Raw genomic sequence first — 22329 nt, 5'->3', positions numbered from 1 at the left:
ACAAATGAATCATGTTAACTGTAAAGAAATCACAACACTGACTTTTCACAAATGACAACTTTATTGTTAAAAAAATAAAAGAACATAAGTTGTATATAAATAACATGTATGCACTATTGCTGGCTCAAGGAAGGACCGTCCGTCTTCTGAAGGTGTCGTTGAACAGCTTCAGGTGCTTGGAAGATCTGAAACCATGAACAGAAGAAAAATGTATTACTAATAGAGCTCCGCTGTTACCTAACACTCCGTTAGGGAACACTGGAGCCACCGGGGCCGCTCAACGGTCCGGTCCGGTGAGCGGCCCCGGTGCTCCGGAGCGGAGCTAAATACTTAGCAAAGATCATACATGTAGACAAATATAAATAACATTAAAAAAATAACGTCACTTACCGCTGACTCGTGTGCAGTTGCCGGGTCCGTGCTGTTGGTACTGATCCTTTTATGAGGGTAAGTGTCGATGCAAAAACTGTCCCTCGCTGTGGAAACAGTCACCGCTTCCAAACAATGGCGGACGCTCCAGCTGGCAGAGTTGGTTGTGGGCGTGGCTTCAGCAGCGGAGGCCGACCTATGGAAATTGCGCCTATGGTGACGTCACCATAGGCACAGATTCTGAACGGCTCGTAGAAGTCACATGACACTGGAAGATTCAGCCGGGCGGGGGGTACAGACCCTGCAGAATTCGGTTGCTTTTCATCTTCTCTGTGTTGGCAGGGTGAGGGGAGACCACTTGTTAAAACAAGAAAAAAACGTGTTTTTCATAATAGGTCCCCTTTAAGTCTAGCTTGGAAAACAAATTAAAAGCAAACAACCAAAAAAAAACAGAAACCCATCAATAGTTCTGAGTCAAACCAACTCACATACAACATGGAGAAATACACATCACTCTGCAAGTGATGGTGAATTTAAGACCTAGTTTTAATGAATAAAGGGACTGTTGTGTTTGGTGTGAAAAAAATAAATAAAAAACATAGTTCTAGCATGGCAGCACTTGTGTCCAACTGGACTCACAGCAGTTTGACCAGCACTGATTCAGCTGGACGCTCGTATGTGATTTCATGCTTGTGTTGTTCTCTCAGATGTAAGTCGCTTCGGATAAAAGCCTCTGCTAAATGACAGTAGTAGTAGTAGTAGTAGTCGTAGTTGTTGTTGTCGTCGTAGTAGTAGTGGTAGTAGGTGAGCATAACTCTTTAAGCTATTTTGCTGCATCCTCAGAAAATATTTTTCACCTCGTCTGACATTTTTCAGACCCATAGAGAAATGGAGTCACCTGCCCCACAAGGGAAGCTGGTGTTGAAGTTTTTTAAACTGCAACATCACTGGTTCCTGCCAGGCTCTGCTGCCTCAAAAACATTTATAGGGACAATATACTCTCATGAAATGAATTTTCTTTTGACATTCAATCATGTTGTCGTCGGTCATTCTGATCAGTCTGGTGGTCTTTCTGAAAGTAACTCCATAGTTACTTTCAGAGTTTAAAGGTGTGCTTGATCAACATCCCTTTGAGCCAATGGGAAAGACTGGTAATACAGCTGAAACCGACCAGGAGGTCCATCAATCTATGAATTTCAGTCACAAGCACTTTCTTTTTCTTTATTCGCAGCTGTTATTGTTTTCATCATTTGTCACTGCAGGTGGTGATCCATTATCTACAAAGGGTGTTGCCGTGACATAGTTTTTAATCAGTTTTTGGTGCATTCTAATTATAGCCTCTTCTTAAATCAGATATCAGACATTTAACAATCATAGATATCCATTTCACCTTATTAGATCCATTTAATGTGTGACATGTAGTTTCCTTTAAGCTAGTTGTTTGAACACAGTTAATTCAGTGCAAGACAAACTCACCTTTCCAAAGTCAAGAATCCACATTTTGACCTTGATATGATGAACATAGTTTCAATTTTCCAATAAATGTCTGTATCTCTTGTCAGAAACTGAAGTACATAACACCCGAGCCATTTTGTAAAAGGCTGCTCGTGCAGATACCAGGGCAATGGGATATATCTGAGTCATCAATACTACATCTAGTATTACCCATACATCCACAGGAGAATGACCTTTTTTCTACTGCAGTGAAGTTACTAAATATGCAATGTGTTTTTTCTCTTTCTGCGTGTCTGTGTCTGCATGTGTGGATGCGTCGGTTCACAGCTCCAGCCAACGCCCAGATCGTGCACTCTGGTGCAGCATGTAACGTCAAGGACGACAACATAAGTGAGAGAATCTACACCATCAAGGAAGGAGACACACTTGTGCTTCAGTGTATTGTTAAAGGACACCCACGACCACAGGTAGGCTCCCGCAACACCTGCGGAGCAGGAATTGTATGGAGAGAGTTCTGCATGTGAGTTCATGCTGATCCGTAGTGATTTAGGCTGAAGCTGCAGGTGACTCTGGTGGTTCTTACTCATGAGCAGTGGCGACATGTGTTGCTGCTATCCCTGAACACAATTTGTCAGCAATCTAATATTCTGCACTCTCTATAATAACTCCACACGCAAAATGTATAGGAAAGTGCATGTGCTATTGTTTGTGTGGAACATTGTTTGTGCTTGGTAAAACAGTCTAAATTAAAATGCTTCATAGCACTGGACCATACCAGCCAGTATAAAAGACAACAAACATAAATAGAGAGCCTTGTATTTCCCAAATTCATCCTCCACCTGGTCACAATGTATCAGTAAGCTTTCATCAGCACTCACCCTGCCCTCCCTCTCTTTTAGAGAAATTCCACATTTTCACACCTCTTCCTGTGAGCTCGGCTGAATTGTCAGTTTTAGTCTCAGATACAAGCCTGTTCCCCTACTTTTAGCCACATTTCCCTGGCAAACATATAGAAAAGCCTACGGTCTTATCAAGTTGCTGATGTTGTTATAATGCATGAGCACCTCCTTAAACCAGGCAGAATTTCCCCTTGTTTACATGGTGTGGTTATTTCATGCCATGCTGGTCTCCGACTAGGCTCGCAGGCACGGTGGACACGTCCTCCGATTAGCATTCACAGCAAAGTATGCACTGCCTTGCTACGCATTATTATATGATGTACCTATGAGTCATTATTCATGTTTACGGTGTCACTGAGGTTCAGTTTGTGCTGAGTCACAAAATCTCTTCCGTCACTCACCCTGCAGTGGCATCAACTAAAACCCAACCCTACGTCTCAGTTAGGATGTGTCTCTGATTCCTGAGTCTCTTCTCTTGTTAGCAACATGGCTACTGTTTAGTTCAGCACCATGCAAATTGTTTTGACAAGTGGGAAAAGAGAATGTGCTTGTGAGTTAAAGGTCAAGGGTTTAGTTCCACTAAACAACTGGTTTGGATAAATGCGCTCTGTGCTGTTAACAATCGAATTAAACACTTGCTTTCAGCAAGGCTAATGCTGTTGCTTCTTCGGAGAATCTTTAATATACAATATATAGAAGTCGTCCAAGCAACAATTAAAGAAACCACTGAAAAAAACACTGAAAAACCATAACATTAAATCATTTGATATCCACTTCAGTAACCTTTTTCTTTGTAACTTTGTACATATGGACATGCAGACATGTTAGAGTGCACACAGTTAATGTACAGTATTTAAATGAAATTGTTATTACATCATACTCTCTAAACGGGGGCACATGCATTCACAAGCATGTAGCTAAATGTATGCACATACTAACATTAACACACATTGTTGCACAAACAGTCAAAAAATACATTGATAGAAAATGACGCACTCAAGTATCCAGTGCAGCGTACGCTAACCCAGAGCACATCTGGTTTCCCGGCTTGAACCCCAGCGAAACTTTTTGCACCAAGGTGTGTGTGCGAGCGAGCGTGCCTGTTTGTGCGTGAGCCTACGGAGCTGGATGTACCATAAACTTGGGTGGCTCTGGAGGGGTTGTGTGTGTTGTGTGTATTTGTATGGGATTGTGTGAAGTGAGAAAAGCAGCGTACCCCATGGGTGCATGTCCACTGGCATCACATCAGCATGAATAAAACAGTGCCTGTGTCTCAGCCTTGTTTTCTTCTTTCTGTGTTTACATGACCTATGTCTGAGTGTATGTGTGTAGCGAGAGAGTGTGTATAAAAAGTAAGTGCAGATGCAAAATAATCATAGCTAATTTATTATATCTTCATTCTGTTGACCTAATCTTCCAATAAATGTCCTGGTCATCTTTCTCTTTTTTTTTCTTTATCTCCCATTCTCAGACCCCTCACCACATGTACATGTACATTCACAGGCACGCTTACACACACACACACACACACACACACACACCAAAAAACAAATACAACTGTTGATAAGAGACAGTACTGGAAAATAATCACTACACAGAATCTGTGATTTGCTTGTTCTGAGTTGGATGGAAGAGTGTATTTTGAATGATGTCAGTGGGGCCCGCAACTTCTTGATGTGTCTGGCTCCTCCGTCAGAATGTAAAATATACACTATATATAAGGCATGGGAACAAAGCCAAATCATATATACACTGCCTGCGGCGAGAGGCATTGGTTGAGTGAAAGGATGTGCTGAAATCTACACATGAGAACATGATTGTGTGTGCATGTGTTAGTGAGGAAATGTTCTATGTAGAAGCACACAAACAAATTCAGAGGGAAAGAAGCATAACACAGACTCAGGCATAGAGCTGCAGCATTGGAAACATTGCAACGCCCTATGCTTTTGGAGTTGAAAGTGTAAGTAAAAGCAACATACACTGAATAAATCATTCACGCATGGCTCAAACTAATAAATGCATGTAAATAGATTCAAATTTCAGAAAGATATTCCGAATACAAGTCAAACAAAAGCATGACCAGAAATTTCATTTCATTGTTAAAGAGAGGGAAGTTGGACTTTTTGGAGTGAGATGATAAACAGGAAAAAATGTTTCTCACAACAGGGTTAAACTCATTCAGCATGGCTCAGTGTGGTGTCATCTCAAGTCTCTAGATTTCTCCGTGTGTGTGTGTTTTTTGGGGGTAAAGTACAAGATATCCGCAACAGGCAGAATTGGTTCACACAGTATATTTCTGCAAAACTAAATGTAAAAATATTCCTTGATACTGATTTAAAAAAAAGAATATTTAAAAGAGATTTTCTGGCTGGATTCATCTTTTCTGAGTTCAGCGCTCTTCTTGATGCTGATTTTTCCTAATTACACTCTTAAATATTTTTACAAAAATTCTCAAAGTTCCTATGAAAACATCATCAAACTGCCCTTAGGGGACATTTTACTTGGTTGGTGATTTGGTGCACTAAGAAATGTGAATTTCATTGATTATATTTTCGTTTAAAAATGTACAGATAAAATAACAAAAAACCATCAAATTAATATACCTTATAAAAGTACAACCTGATTATTTGGGGGATTTCAATCTTGAGATGTTTTTGAAAAATATTAGGAAAAAAAATATTTTTAAGTCTACAAAATACAAGGTTTTCTGGCAGGATAATATATGTTTAATTAAACTAAGGTTCTTGTATTGTGGATAAAAGTCTGACCTTTCTAACAAACGCTTGAAAAGCAGTCAAAATAAATAAATAAAGGCATAGAAAAAAAAAACTTGGTCTGATTATAACGAACCTTTTTTACTCTGGCGAAAGATTTACTAATTCACTCTTTATTTTAACCTTTACAAAGTAGACACATATAAACATTATGTAATTATTTGGACTAAAACTGTAAGGTTGCCATTAAAGGCAGTTGCTAAGTACCTCTAGCTGGGTTGTCATGTTTTTGCTTTTCTCCACATCTGGATCCAGGATGTTTTTTTTCAGTCGACCTCAGCAAAAGTAATGCAGTCTCATACTCTAAAATCCTATAACTTTTACAACAGAGAAAAAGATCCCATGCTGTATTTTCACAAAGCCCACCAAAAGAGCCATGACTTGAAATGATGTCACTGAAATACTTGTGAAAGTGAGGATGCTGACCTCTGTGCCAGTGTATTTTGCTGGACCAGCACTCAACGGCATTCTGCACTGGGTCCCACTGGGCTTACAGAGTTTCCACTGCACTCCACTTGCTGCATTGATAACCCGATCCTTGTCACCTCAGTGTCTCCTTCATCTATCCTTACTGCTTCCCAAACCACATCTTTTGGACATGGATTCCCAGTCAATGCATAACTCTGTTCCTTCAGGAGATGTTTTATTATTGTTAATATTGTGTTATCATTTTGAGAACAAATATAATGTTTTTTAGCATTTGTTGTCCCGAGCAAAAGTTTAATGGACAAGAAGTCTGGATAATATGGACAAAATAAATTACATTTATTCGTGGTATATAAGTGTCAGCAGCATACATCTCTGCTATGTATAATCGACCTCATCTGCTCTTATATACTGTCATTTTATACAATGTCTGTTTTTACATTGGCTTTATATCTATGTAACAGGCTGCTGAGAATGTGAGTGAACTTGTGTTGCTCACAGCCAGGCTGCTGCTGCCCTGCAGGGCAGACAGGAGATGATGGAGATATGAGCTGTTCAATAGCGCCCGTTAAGGAATTTACTCAGTGTTTTCAGCAGCGTTTATTGCTTTTTTTCACTATGCATACAAGTTTCCAACATTTGAAGTACCGGGGGTCAACAGTCCAGAGCAAGGGAAAGTGTGGAAAAGAGGTAAAGAAGTGTGTGCATGCAGGTTGGAAGGAGTGAAGAAAAGTGTCAGGGTGGATGTGTGGCAAAAGAGTATCAGTAAGAATGATAGGAACGATGTACCAGATGGTGATGAGAACTGCAATGTTATTTGGCCTAGAGACAGTGGTGCTGAGGACAAGACAAGAGCAAGAGTTGGAAGTAGCAGAGGTTGAAATATTGAGGTTCTCTTTGGGAGTGATGAGGATGGATAAGATCAGGAATGAGTACATCAGGTGGACAGCATGTGTTGGAAAGAAAATCAGAGTGGCTGTACTGAGATGGTTTGGACACTGACTGCGTCAGTGGAAGGATGGTGAGGTTTACACCACCAGGAGGCAGATCTAGAGGAAGACACTAATATGAGATGTATACAGGACTGTCTCAGAAAATTAGAATATTGTGATTTTCTGTAATGCAATTACAGAAACAAAAATGTCATACATTTTGGATTCCTTACAAATCAACTGAAATATTGCAAGCCTTTTATTATTTTAATATTGCTGATCATGGCTTACAGCTTAAGAAAACTCAAATATCCTATCTCAAAAAATTAGAATATTCTGGGAATCTTAATCTTAAACTGTAAGCCATAATCAGCAATATTAAAATAATAAAAGGCTTGCAATATTTCAGTTGATTTGTAATGAATCCAGAATGTATGACATTTTTAAATAAAGAACTTTATCACAATATTTTTCTTCAATAATTTTCTGAGACAGTCCTGTAGATGTACTGTAGTAAAATATCACATGAAGTTAGTGTGAGAGAAGAAGATCCAGAAGATAGGGTTAGATGACGGTGGATTACTCGCAATGCCCCCTTCTACGGAACACAAGACAGGACAAGAAGAAGAAGACATGAGTTTGCAACACTGAGGAGAAGCTATGCAAGTCTGCAGCTCACATTGTCGCTGACAAATACCGAGGAAAAGGCGTTGACAGGAATACACATTGTGGCACAACTTTACAGGTGAAAAAAGACTGAAAAAAGACTTTGGGAAATGCAAGACTGTTTATGTAAAAAACATAATATTATATTGCTTGGTTTTACATCTTATTTAAAAAAAATACATAAACACATAAAAAATCAGTATACCACCCAGCCTTAATGTTTACAAAATTAGCATTAAAATGACATCATTTGTCAGAATAACGCTCCTTTGTAGAAACTGAGTGTTAGAAGGTGAAGTCACCCATGTTTGCAAACACACATACAGTCTGTGCTGGTCTTGGTAGATTGTTATAGTCATGACTTAGATGAGTTGGATGCATCTGTGTTCGTCAGGTCAGTGCAATAATCACTCACAGGACCAACAACTCCTATTGATACTTTTTTTTCCAGCAGTTCTGGGTCCAAGCTGCCAGTCCACAGCAATTATGTAAGAATATCATTGGAGATGGTCAAATAGTATTTTACAGGCTAAAAAATATCAACACAATCTATACCAGAAACACTACGGTATTTCCCTTCCTTCCTGTCAATAGTTTGGCAACACCTGTCTGTAATAGATGTCCTCTTGTTTTGGTGCAGGACTTTTCATTCTTGAAAGTATTTAAAGAATTCATGAAGAAGTTAGGGAAAACAGTTGGGCAGCCACTGCAGTGAACTACTGTGCATCTTATTTTATTTCCATCCTTGCTGAGAAGTTTGTTCTGGCCTCTGGGTGTTGGCAGACTTGCAAGATGTTCAAGTGTTCTGGCGGCTTTGTTATTATTTATGGATGTACTTTATTCCGGCAAGAATTCCCTCATAATGCTGTCTCTTTTCGCTATAAGAGTAGGAATACACTTACACATTTGTGCTGATGACATTTTTATACATTTATTGATAAACATACCCACTGCGAGGCAGAGCACATTGACTCTTTAAAATCTTTAGAGCTCTATATTTTATTAATCAGATGAGCTCTGAAGAGTCTTTTTTTCGTCTCTGGTTTGTGGCTGTGACTAGAAGCTGCTAATGTCCCACATTTTAATGGCTCTATTTAAGATTACAAGAATACAATGCATGAGTTCTGATTGTCATTGGATCTTTCTAAATTTTCAGTTTAAATGCATTATCACTAAAGACTTTTATTTGGTGTATTATTTTTATTAAAAAAGTACAAGGATACTTTTTTTTTCTCCAAAAATTTGAGTGAGTAGTGAGCGTGACTCTGCTGTTCACGCTTTCTCTCCCTCTCCTCGTCTCTCGCAAGAAGGATCCAATTTAGCTGCTGTGAGGCTGTCCCGATAAATAGCTCCTTTATTGAGAATGAGTCTGATTGAGGATTTATCCAATCCTTTATCAAGACTGATTGTTTACCTTTCCGTGAGCTAGATTGCAATGAAAAAGGAGCTCTCTCCTTTATCCATACAAAGGAGACAAAAATCCTATAATTTCTCTCACTGTTCTGTCTTTTTTCATCGCTGTCATTCTTTCTTCCCTCCTTTTGTCGCAGTCTTGTATACTTTCATCTTGTTTCTGCCGCCGTCTTTTTTATCTCCAGCGTTCCCGGATCACTCGGTCTTCATGAACGTATCTCCTTTGTTCCCCTTTTATCCATGTCTTTTACTTCTCTTCCACAAAACGGATTTCTTTCTTTTTCTTCATTCTATCCTCGTGTAGCTTTCCTGGTTTCTTCATACCCGTTGTCTCCCTGTTTACTTTAGGCTTTCTGTCTATTCTATCATATTTCTACATCACACCAACTTCAACAAACCATTCATCAAGTCAGAAATACTTTTGCCTCAAGAAACAGCTTTATTCAGGGGGAAAAACATCAATTTTGCCTCTATCCTGGGCAGATGTAAAACAAAACTGCTGGCTCAGACTGAAACATTGACATTTTTCTTCACGCAACACACAGATATATACGACGGAGTATTAGGGCCAAACTAAGACAAAAAAAATTGGAAATTACGAGAATAAAGTCATAATATAATGAGAATAAAGTCGTAAAATTACGAGAATAAAGTCGTAATGTTGCGAGAATAAAGTCGTAATAGAATAAAGTCGTAATATTATGAGAATAAAGTCGTAATATTACGAGAATAAAGTCGTAAAATTACGAGAATAAAGTCGTAACATTACGAGAATAAAGTCGTAATGTTGCGAGAATAAAGTCATAATATTATGAGAATATAATTCATGAGAACTCTAACAGGAAGAGCTTCTTCTCCCTGTGTTAAAATGAGGAATATTGAGCATCTTGTGAAGTTATATTTATATATTTATAATATATTACGACTTTATTCTCATAATATTATGACTTTATTCTCGTAATTTTACGACTTTATTCTCGTAATATTATGACTTTATTCTCGTAATTTTACGACTTTATTCTCGTAATATTATGACTTTATTCTCGTAATTTTACGACTTTATTTTCTCATTACATTATGACTTTATTCTCGTAATTTCCTTTTTTTGTTTTTTTGTTTGGCCCTAATACGCCGTCGTAGATATATACATACAGGATCATGTAAAAAATTACCCACTGACTGCCTCCTGTATTGTCTTCAAGACAAGCTCTCACATAATATGTCTTTAGTGTTTGAAGACTCTTTCAATAAGAAAAAAGAAACAAAAGAGAAAATAAAGAATAATGCATTTCTTTACGTTAGTAAAAGTATCTTGGAGGTAAAGGTCACCTACATGGTGCTTGTAGCTTCACTCAAGCTAACTCTTGGGACAGCAGGGCTTTTAGTTAACAAAGCACTGTTCTCTCGCTCACAAAGCCTTTCTTGTTACACATACACATAGGACACACACTCTCATGGCTTCTTCAAAAACACAATAGGAGAGTAAATGGTTTTACTGAAAGTGATTCCTACCTCCTTATTACTTATTCATGGGTCTGCTGGTCATTGCAACCTTGAGGCTTGCACGGGTGTGTGCGTGTGTGATAAATTCTATACAAGGGAAAGGTGGAGAAAGCTATAGATGAGAAAAGTGGAGAGACAGGGAAAAAGAAGCGGGGAAGAAAAGGGACTGGAGGGAGGGGGACGAGGTCTGGGGTCTGGAATGCTGGGTTGGATTTCTGTCCTTGAGGGGAGAGTGGAGGGCGATCGATAGAGAGGCTGAGAGTAAGGCTGATCGGGTGGCAGCACTAGGCTTTGCAGACACTCAGCGGGAACAAAACCCAGATGCAAACAAGGTCACTGCAGGGCCCCAAGTAGACGAGGAGACAGAACGAAGAGGGGGCAAAAGGTATAAAAAAAAAAAAGTAAAAGAAGTTCAACAGGAGTGCAGCAGACATTTGCAAATTTGATCTTACAGGTAAAAAGCAAAAGTAATTTCTCTACTATTCTTCAGGGACAAACCATATATGCAAGCATTCAGTTAAATTCATTTGAATTTTTATTTATATAGCGTCTATTACAAAACAAGTTGTCTCTAAGTTCTTTCCAGAGACTCAAACATGAGCCCCGAGTAATTATTATATAAACATAAATAATGGCAGGTAAAAACTCCCCTAGTGGGAGAAAAACCTTAAGCCAAACAGTGGCAGGAAAAAAACTCCCCTTTAAAGGAGCTTGAGGCCGGATTGAGGCAGGATTTATGAACGAAATCCGTATACGTTTTAAGTTTTCTAGTAATAATGTCAGATGAAGCGTTCCAAACCCAAAAGAATGAGCCCTCTAGTGTATCTCTCCTTTGCCTTGAACAGGCTGTGTGCTGCAAAATGTGCTGCAATTCGGGCCCAAATTTCCCGCGCTGGGCTGCGGATGTGACGTCACATGACGCTGCATGTGCGTTCTCCCTGTTCTCCCGTGCCGGTTTCACTGTTGGCTGCAGTACCCCCGACGGCCGTCGTGGTGAAGGATGGCGCTAGAGAGTCTCATTTCTTAAAAGGAGCCTCATGCTCCTTTAAGACGGAAGGAACCTTGGGCAAGACCTGGCTCGAAGCTTAGCTAAGAACCAGCAGCTTGTGCTAACCAAACATTGGCTAAACTCAGCAGTCATTTCTGATGTTGCCATGGAAACAACATTTCAAATGGTGGGGGTTTTGTTGCAAATGTTCGCTTGCGGCTCCACAGATCCTCCGATGTAGATCAGCTTAGGCAGATAATTTCAAGACCATTCCAGCGGAAGTCTGCCAGGATCCACAGTCATTTATCCCACAATGCACAGCAACAATGGTTCCAACCCAGCCCTGGGACCATGGGCCCCAGTGGAGCTCTGCTAGTCCTCCTTTCAGCTCTGGCAGTACTCGTTTCAGGTGTTGTTTTGGTCACAACACTTACATTTTTTGCGGATATGTGATTAAAATGAATGGAAAGTGATATCAAATATAAGCTAAAATAGCTAACTGCAACTGCCATTTGTTCGGCATGTTTCACTTTTCCAGGCCTGCTTGTTTTACCCATTTGCAACATTGCACAGTAGGAGGAACAAAAACGCTTCAAAGCACTTTTGATGGCCAATGTGACAGGCGTTGTCGAATTCTTTATATGCAGTCTACAAATTAGACTTGCTTTGAAAATTGTCCTTCTGAAAACTCAAGGAAAAAAACTAAACAAAAGCAGAAATATTGTTTGTGAGACTTTGCTGTGTTTGAGATCATTCACCTCAGATTCAACTTTTTGAAGGACAATGCAAAGAACAACTAAAGATAGAGAAATGAAGAGTATTATTTAAAGGGGACCTCTTATGAAAAACATGTTTTTTCTTACTTTAACATATATAAAGTGGTCTCCCCTCAGCCTGCCAACTCAGAGAAGGAGGAAAGAAACCAAATTCTGCAGTGTCTGTACATGCGCCCGGATGAGCCATCCAGTCTGATGTGGCTTCTACGAGCCGTTCAGATTCTGCTCCCTATCATTACGTAACCAAAATGCAAACCACGCCCACAACTATAAAACCGTGTTACTGCATGCGAGCGTCCGACTATCGCATCGCACTGCGTGACATCGGATGCTCTATGTCCATCTCCCTCTAGCCAGCTGCCACTTTATTGAGGTTTTTGTAGTGAAATGAGGAGGAATCATAGAGATAACTTCTCATTTCAACTATCTGGATCAGCCGTTCCTCATCCGTGACTGTTTCCTACAGCGCTTTCAACCAGCTTTCAACGCGAGCGACAGGAAGAAAATAGAAGCAGGGCGTCCGACAAATGTTCAGCTCAAAACGGTGCGCCGCATCGTGCTGCGCCGCACCGTGCTGCGCCGCACCGTGCTGCGCCGCACCGTGCTGCGCAGCGCTGCGGCCATTTAGGACAGTCCAATAGAAAATAAAGGAATGGAAGTGATTTTTTTTGCTGACGCTCGCTCGCATCGCATGCAGTTAGGACACGGTGTAATAATAACTCCGCCGGCCGGAGCTTCCACTATTTTTTTGTAGCGGTGTATCGCGTCATTCAGGCAGCCAATCAGCATAGTGCTTCATTATCATAGCCTCCTCGCCCACCCAGAATCCCTCATAGAGATTGAAGTTAGAGACTGTGATGATAAAGACATGGTTTAGAGGTTGAATTTCTAATTTATTTAGCAAAAACAATCAAAAGCTTGTTTTTAAGACATTCAAGGCCTGTTTAAAATAGGTATTTGATGCCATAATAGGTCCCCTTTAATGTGGGATAGGAGGTCAAGGAAAGATAAGAGAAACTGGCTATTTGTATTTTCCATAGAAACTGATGTGGGATCCCTGAGACTGCTGTTCCCTTGTCTCTTTATAAGTGCTTAAACGTTCATAATGAATCTATCAGTGTATAAAAAAAAGAAACAGTGATGTTATTCATTAGCAAATGTTCAACATTTCTGAGTTTTGAGTAGCAATTGAAGTGCTTTTGTGAGGTCAATTTCTCCACTCTAGCTGGCTCAGACTGAAAATTATAAACTATCGCTCTTTATAGAAAAACTTTAACTCTGAATGGCACAACTTTATAACTGTGACTGTTGCAAAGCTTTACCAAATGTATCTGTACTTCTTTTGGGTGGAAAACTGTAAGAATATAGCTTACTCAAATACAAAATCATTGAATTTTCTCTGAAAAATCTGGTCTAATTTAGGATGAACTGTTTATGGAGCTGTTGGACATTTTCATATCTTTTGAAGGCTTCTGGTACAAAAAAGTTATTTTGGTCTAAATAATTACTTCATGAGCAAAAACACATTTTCCTACTTTTGATGTAAAGAAGTGATCCCTGTGGAGGAAAATGTTGTGGGTGTTGTGGTATGTTTAAGAAAATTGGCTATAGATTTTGAGTGGAACCTCAAGGGGCAAACCTGTTCACCCCTAGGGGATTTTGGAGGTGAATTTCGCCTGAACAGGCCTATCTGAATGAGATCAACAATATCTCCACAATTATAAGGACAATATGCATAATCTTGGTCTCAATTGATAGCTAAGACCTCACAGCATACATTTCCAGTGTCAGAAAAATTGTGAATGTTCACATGCCTGAGCTAATTGTGATAAATCAAAGAAAAAATAATATTTTTTTTTCAATCTGATGTACGGGCTGTGAAATGTGAATTTTGGCTTTCGGTTTGTTTTGAGATTGGCATGAAGTGGTCGGCCCAGAAAAGATTATGTTTGGTATCATCTGAAAGTGTAGCTTTTATAGTTTCATATGATACCCACTAGGGGTGGGTATTGGGAAGGACCTCACGATACGATACGCATCACGACACTTGAGCCACGATACGATACACATTGCGATATCCCGATTATGCGATATCCCGATTATTATATTCTACATAGTTCACCGAAAAATTTAAAAATGCATTACACATCTTAAAATCCAAGTTGTATGTACATCAGATGATAGTGATGGATCTTAAAATCCGAGTTGCACGTTCATCAGATTATAGTGACAATTCATGGGACAAACTGAGTCAAAACAATGTTTTATTATAACTATACAAGCTAAAGTTACAACATATTTGTATATGTTTTTCATATTATTTACATCATATGAAATTAACATTAAATTTAGTATGAGGTTGCTTTAATTATGTGGCAAATGATAATAAACAAAAGATAGATGGGTACTAAAACCAAGGACAGGCACAGTAATCAGTCAGTATAGATATAAATCCATAAATAAATAAACCTCTGTCCATTATTTTTCATTTTTTAAGGACAGGCAATTGTGTTATATAAAAAATAAATTATAAAATGAAATAAAACGTGAAATAAAACCGGAGCTCAGTGCAGGGCCCTCCCGGGGTTGGTAGAGAGTGGCAATGCCCAGGACTGTCACTTAGGTAGGAGCACTGGGTGATAGAATGGGAGAAAAATCGGGGATAAAAAATATTTTAAAAAAAATTAAAAAAATCGATATTCAAATTTTGAATATCGATATTGAATCGGCTGGAAAAGTATCGCGATATATTGCCATATCGATATTTTTGCCCACCCCTAATACCCACTACGTTGGGGTGGAGAAAATTGATCTTGCACTCTGTTGCGTTTTGTTGCGGGTGTTGCTCGTGTTGGGGGCGCCATCATTGTTGCATATGTATTTTGAAGTTGTTATAAATCAAATACTTTGTTGACAAAACGTACTCAGAGTTTTCATATATTGGCTTAGGGCTTCTTGTTTGAGAAACAGTTCAAGAAAATACCCTGACAGCACTTGAGTAACTTTTTCCACACATGAACTGGTGCATACAGCTGCTGGACGGGGGGAAGGGGGGGTCTATTTGAGCTGGTCCCAAGATAAATGGTCCCAGATAAACGCAGAAGGTTGTGTCATGAAGGGCATCCAATGTGAAACCCTCGATGCTGTTGACCTACAGGGTTGCGATGGAAACTGGGCTACTGTTGGTCGAAGAAGGAGAAGAGGAAGGCCGGTCCATAGGCAGAGAGGAAAGAGAAAGAAACTAGGGCTGAGACTAGTGGGACTATGACAGGAAAAGCAAGAGTCAGTTGATATGATGCAGAGGAGGAAGGTGGATATTCTTGGTGTTTACGAGACCAGATGGAAAGGTTGTAAGGCTAAAAGCTTAGGAGCAGGGTTCAATATATTTTATCATGGTGTACACGGAAAGACACATGGATGAGGATTTATCTTGAAAGAGGAGGTTAGGAAAGTTCTGGAGGTGAAAGGAGTGCCCAATAGATTGATGAATCTGTAGCTAGAAACTGAAGATGTGATGTTCAATGTTGTCAGTGGTTAAGTGCCACAGGTAGGATGCAAGTTGGAAGAGAAGGAGAAATTCTGGAGTTAGTTAAATGAAGGGATGCAGAGTATCCCCAGAGATGAAAGAGTGGTGATTGATACAGACTTCAAAGGACATGTTGGAGAAAGCATGGGGTGATGAGGACGTGTTGGGCAGGTGTGGTCGTCTAGAAGGAACACAGAAGGACAGATGGTGGTAGAGTTTGAAAAAAAGATGGAAATGGCTTCAGTGAATACTTCCTTCCAGAAGAGACAGGAACATAGGGTGACTAGGGTGAGAATGGAGGTAAGAGCACCCAGGTGGTCTACATCCTCTGTAGATGACATAACCTTAAGGAGATCAGTGACTGCATAGTGGCGGTACGTGAGAGTGTAGCCAGGAAGCAGGATGGTGGTGTGTCGGATGACTGGTGGTAAGAAAGAGGAAGAACATAAAGGCAGAGCACAGGATGAAGTGGTTGAAGCTGAAAAAGGAGGAATGCTGTGTAGTTTTCAGAGAGGGGTTCAGAGAGGCTCTGGGTGGATGTGTGAGGAATGGAGAAGAAATGTGTTGATGCTAATATTTAAGAACAAGAGGCATATACAGAGTTGTGAGAACTATAGAGGATTAACCTTGATGAACCATACAATTAAAGGAGCTTGAGGCCGGATTGTGGCAAGATTTATGAAAAAAATCCGTATACATTTTAAGTTTTCTAGTAATAATGTCAGATGAAGCGTTCCAAACCCAAAAGAATGAGCCCTCTAGTGTATCTCTCCTTTGCCTTGAACAGGCTGTGTGCTGCAAAATGTGCTGCAATTCGGTCCCGAATTTCCCGCGCTGGGCTGCGGATGTGACGTCACATGACGCTGCATGCACGTTCTCCCCGTTCTCCCCGTTCTCCCGTGCCGGCTTCACTGTTGGCTGCAGTACCCCCAACGGCCGTCGTGGTGAAGGGTGGCGCTAGAGATTCTCATTTCTTAAAAGGAGCCTCATGCTCCTTTAAGGTATGGGAAAGTATTTGTGAACAGCAGTATGGTTTCATCCTTAAAAAAACACTACATAGGCAGTAGGGATGGGTGGTATGGACTAAAAAATGTATCACGATAATTTCTGGCATTTATCCCGATAACGATAAAAATGACGATAAAAAAAACAAACAATTCAACTCCATCTTTTTAACTATAAATCTATCAACACATTCAGTCTTTGGAGCCCCCAAATCACTGCTCTAAAATAATACTAAATGCTACTAAACTACACCAATTAAATTGAATTAATTAATTAATTAATTATTGAATTAATTAATTAAACACGCCGTAGCCTCTGTGTCGATTTAACGCAGAACCATAAATCAGGCTTTACACAAAAAACGTCATCAACGGGAATTTATCGCTTTTACCGCGAGATGACTTTTCTTACCGTGGGGAATTTTTTAACGGTGTATCGTGAACGGTAAAATATCGCCCATTCCTAATAGGCAGTATTTCCTTTGAAGATGTTGATGGAGAAGTACAAAGAAGGTCAGAAGGAACAGGATTGTATTTTTATAGACCTAGAAAAATGCATATGCCAGGGTGCCGAGAGAGGAGCGATGAGGAGGTCTGGAGTAGCAGAGAAGAATGTTAGAGTGGTGCAGGACATGTATGGGAGATGTAAGATCGTTGTAAGGAGTGCTGTAGATGTGACAGATGAGTTCAATGTGGAGGTTGGACTGACAGATGAGGTTTGACAGGACTCTCCATGGACTAACATGTTTGTAGTTAACATGTGATCTGTAGTGAGAGCGAGAAGCAGGTGCAGAAAATCTTAGAGAGGTGGACGTATGTCCAGGAAAGGAAAGGAATGAAGGTTAGCTGGAGCAAGACAAAATGCATGCGTGTCAATAAGAGAGAGTCAGGTGGAACCCCGAGGCTACATGAAGCAGAGATAAAGAAGGTGGAGGATTTAAGTACATCAGACAGACATCATGTGTTGGATGTTCTGGAGAAAAAGTTGGACAGGCCAAGGTGAGATGTTTTGGACATGTTCAGAGAGGAGGGATAGTGAACATATCAGTGGAAGGATGATGAGGTGGGGACTGCCAGGAGGAAGGCTTAGACGAAGAGCAGAGAGTTTTATGCATGTAATAAAAGAGGACATGAAGTTAGTGTGAGAGAAGAAGATGCAGAGGATAGGGTTAGATGAAGGTGGATAATTCACTGTGGCGACCCCTGAAAAGAACAGCCAAAGGAAGAGAAGAAGTCTTCAGAATTTTCTGTTGGATTTCAGTAACTCTTGATCTGAGTATTCTGCTTTTTGATTGATTATCTTGGCATGCAAATCATCAATTGCATTACTCTACATTTTTAACAGCATACTATGTGAAAAGCTATGGCAGTTTTAATGTGATGCTTGTTTTCGCATTTAAACTTAATTTCAAATGTTGCATAACTACTTACTCAAACAGCACTTTAGAGTAATTAAGTTTTAATTGACCAACAACATATAGCAGTATTTAATACTTACTCAAACAGCACTTTAGAGTAATACAATTTTAATCTAACAACATATAGCAGTATTTAATTCTTCAGTAAACCTACCATTTATATTTGCTGCATTTGGTGATTTTATACTGGACTATTGGAGTGTGTTCCAACCTCAACAACTGACAAGATATGTCAAATGCCAAAATAATTGGTTTTATCATCTGCTGCTTATTGTGTATTTGGGGCAAATCTGCAACTTGTGTCTTGATAGGCTCCAGGAAAAAAAATATATTGATCTTTTTGAGGATTTGGGAAATTGTTCTGTTATTTAGCTGAATCCAAGCTGACAGTGGCTTCAGAAATTAAATATAATATATCTTTATATAATATAATAGCTTTAAGTTTTTGGACATTTTACATTTTCTTGATTTTATTTTAAATTAATTAGATTACGTAATTTTTTTTTAAAACTATTTTTAATTTTTCTTATTTGTTTTAACATCTGAAAACATTGTATCCTAAGTAATTATACGAATTGAACATGATGAATACTGATGCTTTGTCAAAGTCCCCTGGAATGTCTTAAATACACATGATCAGTACTCTGACACACTGGATGCAGCAATATTATGTGCCCACAGCAAACAGAGAAAATGTCATTCCTGACTTGTTTACTTATAACAAAGTGGCAAAGTTCTCATGGGGCAGCTGGAGGGAAGTGGAGGAAAATCTCGGGCCCACAGAGATGAGAGGTTGAGACTACCAGTTCACTATCTGTTAGCCCTCCGTTTCACCCTGTCAGGTTTATGTTTAGAATAGGACCCAGATTCAGGCACTGAGGATGCAGATTGAATAAAGATTTATTGTTGTTTATGATCACTGGAAAAGGCGGTGAAGTCTGAGTCCAGGGTAGTGTTTATTGAACCAACCTTTACAGAAGTAAGAATATCCTGGAAGCGGGCTGGAGTCCAATCCAACAGATTATGGTGGATACAAAGACGGGGAGATCCTTTTCAGTAAAGAACTGGTACAATTAGCTTACTTTGCAGACTGGAGCGAGTTGAAGATTATTTTAAAGCACAGTAGTAAATAGTAGCTAAATAATGTGCTCAGTGGCTATGTTTTAGGGATCATACCTATTTAGACATCATAGTTTTCTGGTTAAGTTTGGGCTTAGAAACTGTTTGGTGAGATTTAACAAAAAATTGCAGTCAGGTTTAAAACACAGCTTTGTGCAGCTTTGGTACAACATTTCTTATAAATAAAATTTCTACCAAAGCTGCACTAATTTCCCATTCATTATATATATATATATATATATATATATATATATATATATATATATATATATATATATATATATATATATATATATATATATATACACTTTGTGATACTTTTCTGTTAAAAATGACACTGCAAACTCAACAGGACCAAGCTGCGTTTGTGTTAGTGTGATGATTAAAACACATTCTTACCAGTGGGAGAAAACAAAGATCATATCAAATTAAAACAAATATGCTTTAGTGTTGATGTTGTGTCTGGATACACAACCAGGTGGCTGGAACGTCTTGTTTTTCACATCCACCACAATTCTTGTGATATTTCTTTTTTTTTTAATTCTGTGGGCTCTAATTATCTGCAACTACGCAAGAGTCATGCACAAGGATAGAACAGGGAAGGAGCATCTTCCTGATTTTCTGGCACAGATAACAGACTGTTAATCCGCTGCTTTAATTTTCCAAGGGCTGTTTAAGGAAGCAGCCAGCATACTGTACACGCTCCATCTGTACATCTGTGTAGCCCTCCTAGTCATTTTCATACAAAGCTGCTTGACCCAATATGAAGGCTATGTGTTAATGCTTTGCAGGAAGAGCAGTTGTTGTCCTCTTCCTGTATCTGTGTTGTTGTCTTTTAATAAGAGCTGATGGGTTTTTTGGCTTCTTGTTTGAAACAGCATTTTTTTTTTACCTCTACAGATTATTTCATCTAAACTTACACTTGATGGGTTATTTTACTTTTTTCCATTTCACAGTTTTATGATGTCAGAATAGAGACCAGCAAATAAAACAGTTTTCTTTTTTTGCCAATTTACAGAGAGCTGCTCAATAGTGCACCTATTAAAACTCAAATGTATATCCATACACACATTCATTGCAAAATACGTAAAATCAGGGTTGGGTGTGAAATAAAACAATGGATCAGATTGCAAAAAGAACCATAAAAGCGCACTGATTTATAAACCCCATAAAAACAGTGTGTATGCACAATCCTGTCTTCATGTGCACACCCACCTTTTAGTCATGAATCTACACAGTGTTTTATTCATGTGGTTCCAGGACACTATCAGGGTCACAAGGGCAAGAATGGCTGAGGTTTTCTCTTGTGATGTTTAGAACCAAAATCCACTCCATTTTCCTGACAGTCATTATTAAAACGGATGCTTTGCATCTGCACATTGTCCTCACGCCCAACAGGAGAGAAGTAACCCGCTGCATGACTGTACCGGGTTAGCCTGTGTGTTTGCAGCTGGGGCTCGGGAGGTGGAGCAGTCTGAATCTGATCTGATCTGAAAGTCAGTGGTTCAATTCCTGGCCTTGTTGCTCGTTGGTCAAAAATGTGCCGAGGCAAGACACCGACCCCCCTCATTGCCTCTGAGGCGTTTATCAGTGTATGATTTTTTTGTATGATAGAAAAGGCACTGCCTAAACCAGGGGTCGGCAACCCAAAATGTTGAAAGAGCCATATTGGACCAAAAACACAAAAAACAAATATGTCTGGAGCCGCAAAAAATGAAAAGTCTTGTATCAGCCTTAGAATGAAGACAACACATGCTGCATTTTTCTATATTAGTTATAACTTGGAGAAGATTTTTTTTTTCATTATGCACTTCGAGAAAAAAGTCGAAATGTCGAGAAAAAAGGCGAAATGTCAAGATTAATTTTGAAGTACAATCTTGAGAAAAAAGTCGAAATGTCAAGAAAAAAGTCAAAATGTTGAGAAAAAAGTTGGAATGTCGAGAAAAAAGTCCAAATGTCGAGAAAAAAGTTGGAATGTCGAGAAAAAAGTCAAAATTTCGAGAAAAGAGTTAAAAAAGTCGAAATGTCGAGATTAAAAAGAAGAAAGAAAAGAAGAAAGAAAAAAAGAGAAATAAAGGAAAAAAAGAAGAAAAAAGGAAAAAAAGAAGAAAAAAAGAAAAAATGAAGAAAAAAAGGAAAAAAAAAACATTTTTGAAAAAGCTCCAGGGAGCCACTAGGGCGGCGCTAAAGAGCCGCATGCGGCTCTAGAGCCGCGGGTTGCCGACCCCTGGCCTAGACTCAGGAGTAGACGTAGATCGACTATGAGCGTCTCTAGTGGATGGGTGAACGAAAACCTTTTGAGTGGTCGAAAAGTCTGGCAAAGTGCATTATAGATATAATCCTCTTACTATTTAGTCAGTCAGCGACAAAGACACACATTTCTTGAGTCTCTTAATGTTGTCAATGGATAAAATCTGGTGTGGCAAAACATCAAAGCAGAAAATACACAAACGGTGTAACTCAGGGATTCATTAGTCCATTTTCTAGGAACGTAAAACCCTGTGCAGCTTTTAGTTATTTGTACACCTCCTTTCATTTCTTCCTTCTCAGCATCCTCTGTATCATCGTGCTACTCAGCAATGCCATCATCTGCTCTGTGCATAATCAAAGGAAGACGGCGAGTGATCAAATTTCTCTATCCCAGTGCTTGCTTGTGCTAATTATCCACTGCTCATTACAACTAACACAGCCAACATGGGCGGAACGTGTAAGGTAGCAGCTGACACTGCAGCTGACGGCACTTTGAAAAGAGCCGTGTGTATCTGCTGATTCTGTCAGTCCCCATTTGTTCTGCTCTGACTCAAAACATGTGACGGTCAAGCACATGCTGAGCAGTCGCCGAAACATTTCCAACGATGTGAATTATGAGAGTTTGTTTTCTCTCTTTGTTAAAGGGTGGATTGTTATAATTATATTCATTTGTCTTTGTAAAAGAAGCACCTGTTGAGCTCTTATAAGTCATGCTACAAACAGACAAACTGTAAAACGCACATCAGCAGCAACCGCGTAAGAGTTCATGATACAGAAATGTTATATCTTTTGTTGGGATTTTTTCAGGCTC

The 22329-nt window shown here is 39.3% G+C and overlaps 1 protein-coding gene across 3 annotated transcripts in view; it reads left to right on the top strand.

Moving 5' to 3' along the window:
• LOC133463514 (MAM domain-containing glycosylphosphatidylinositol anchor protein 1) overlaps nucleotides 1-22329 on the top strand; it is a 277446-nt gene that overhangs the window by 75975 nt on the left and 179142 nt on the right. For all 3 annotated transcript variants that reach the window (XM_061745103.1, XM_061745086.1, XM_061745095.1), the window contains exon 3: nucleotides 2152-2291. In XM_061745103.1, the coding sequence (XP_061601087.1) occupies nucleotides 2152-2291 (140 nt within the window). The remainder of the gene's footprint in view (nucleotides 1-2151; nucleotides 2292-22329) is intronic.

This window comes from Cololabis saira, chromosome 2 (genome assembly GCF_033807715.1).
Source record: "Cololabis saira isolate AMF1-May2022 chromosome 2, fColSai1.1, whole genome shotgun sequence".
NCBI lineage: Eukaryota > Metazoa > Chordata > Actinopteri > Beloniformes > Belonidae > Cololabis > Cololabis saira.
Note: the sequence above shows the minus strand (reverse complement) of the source record. Positions and strands in the feature narration are given on the sequence as shown.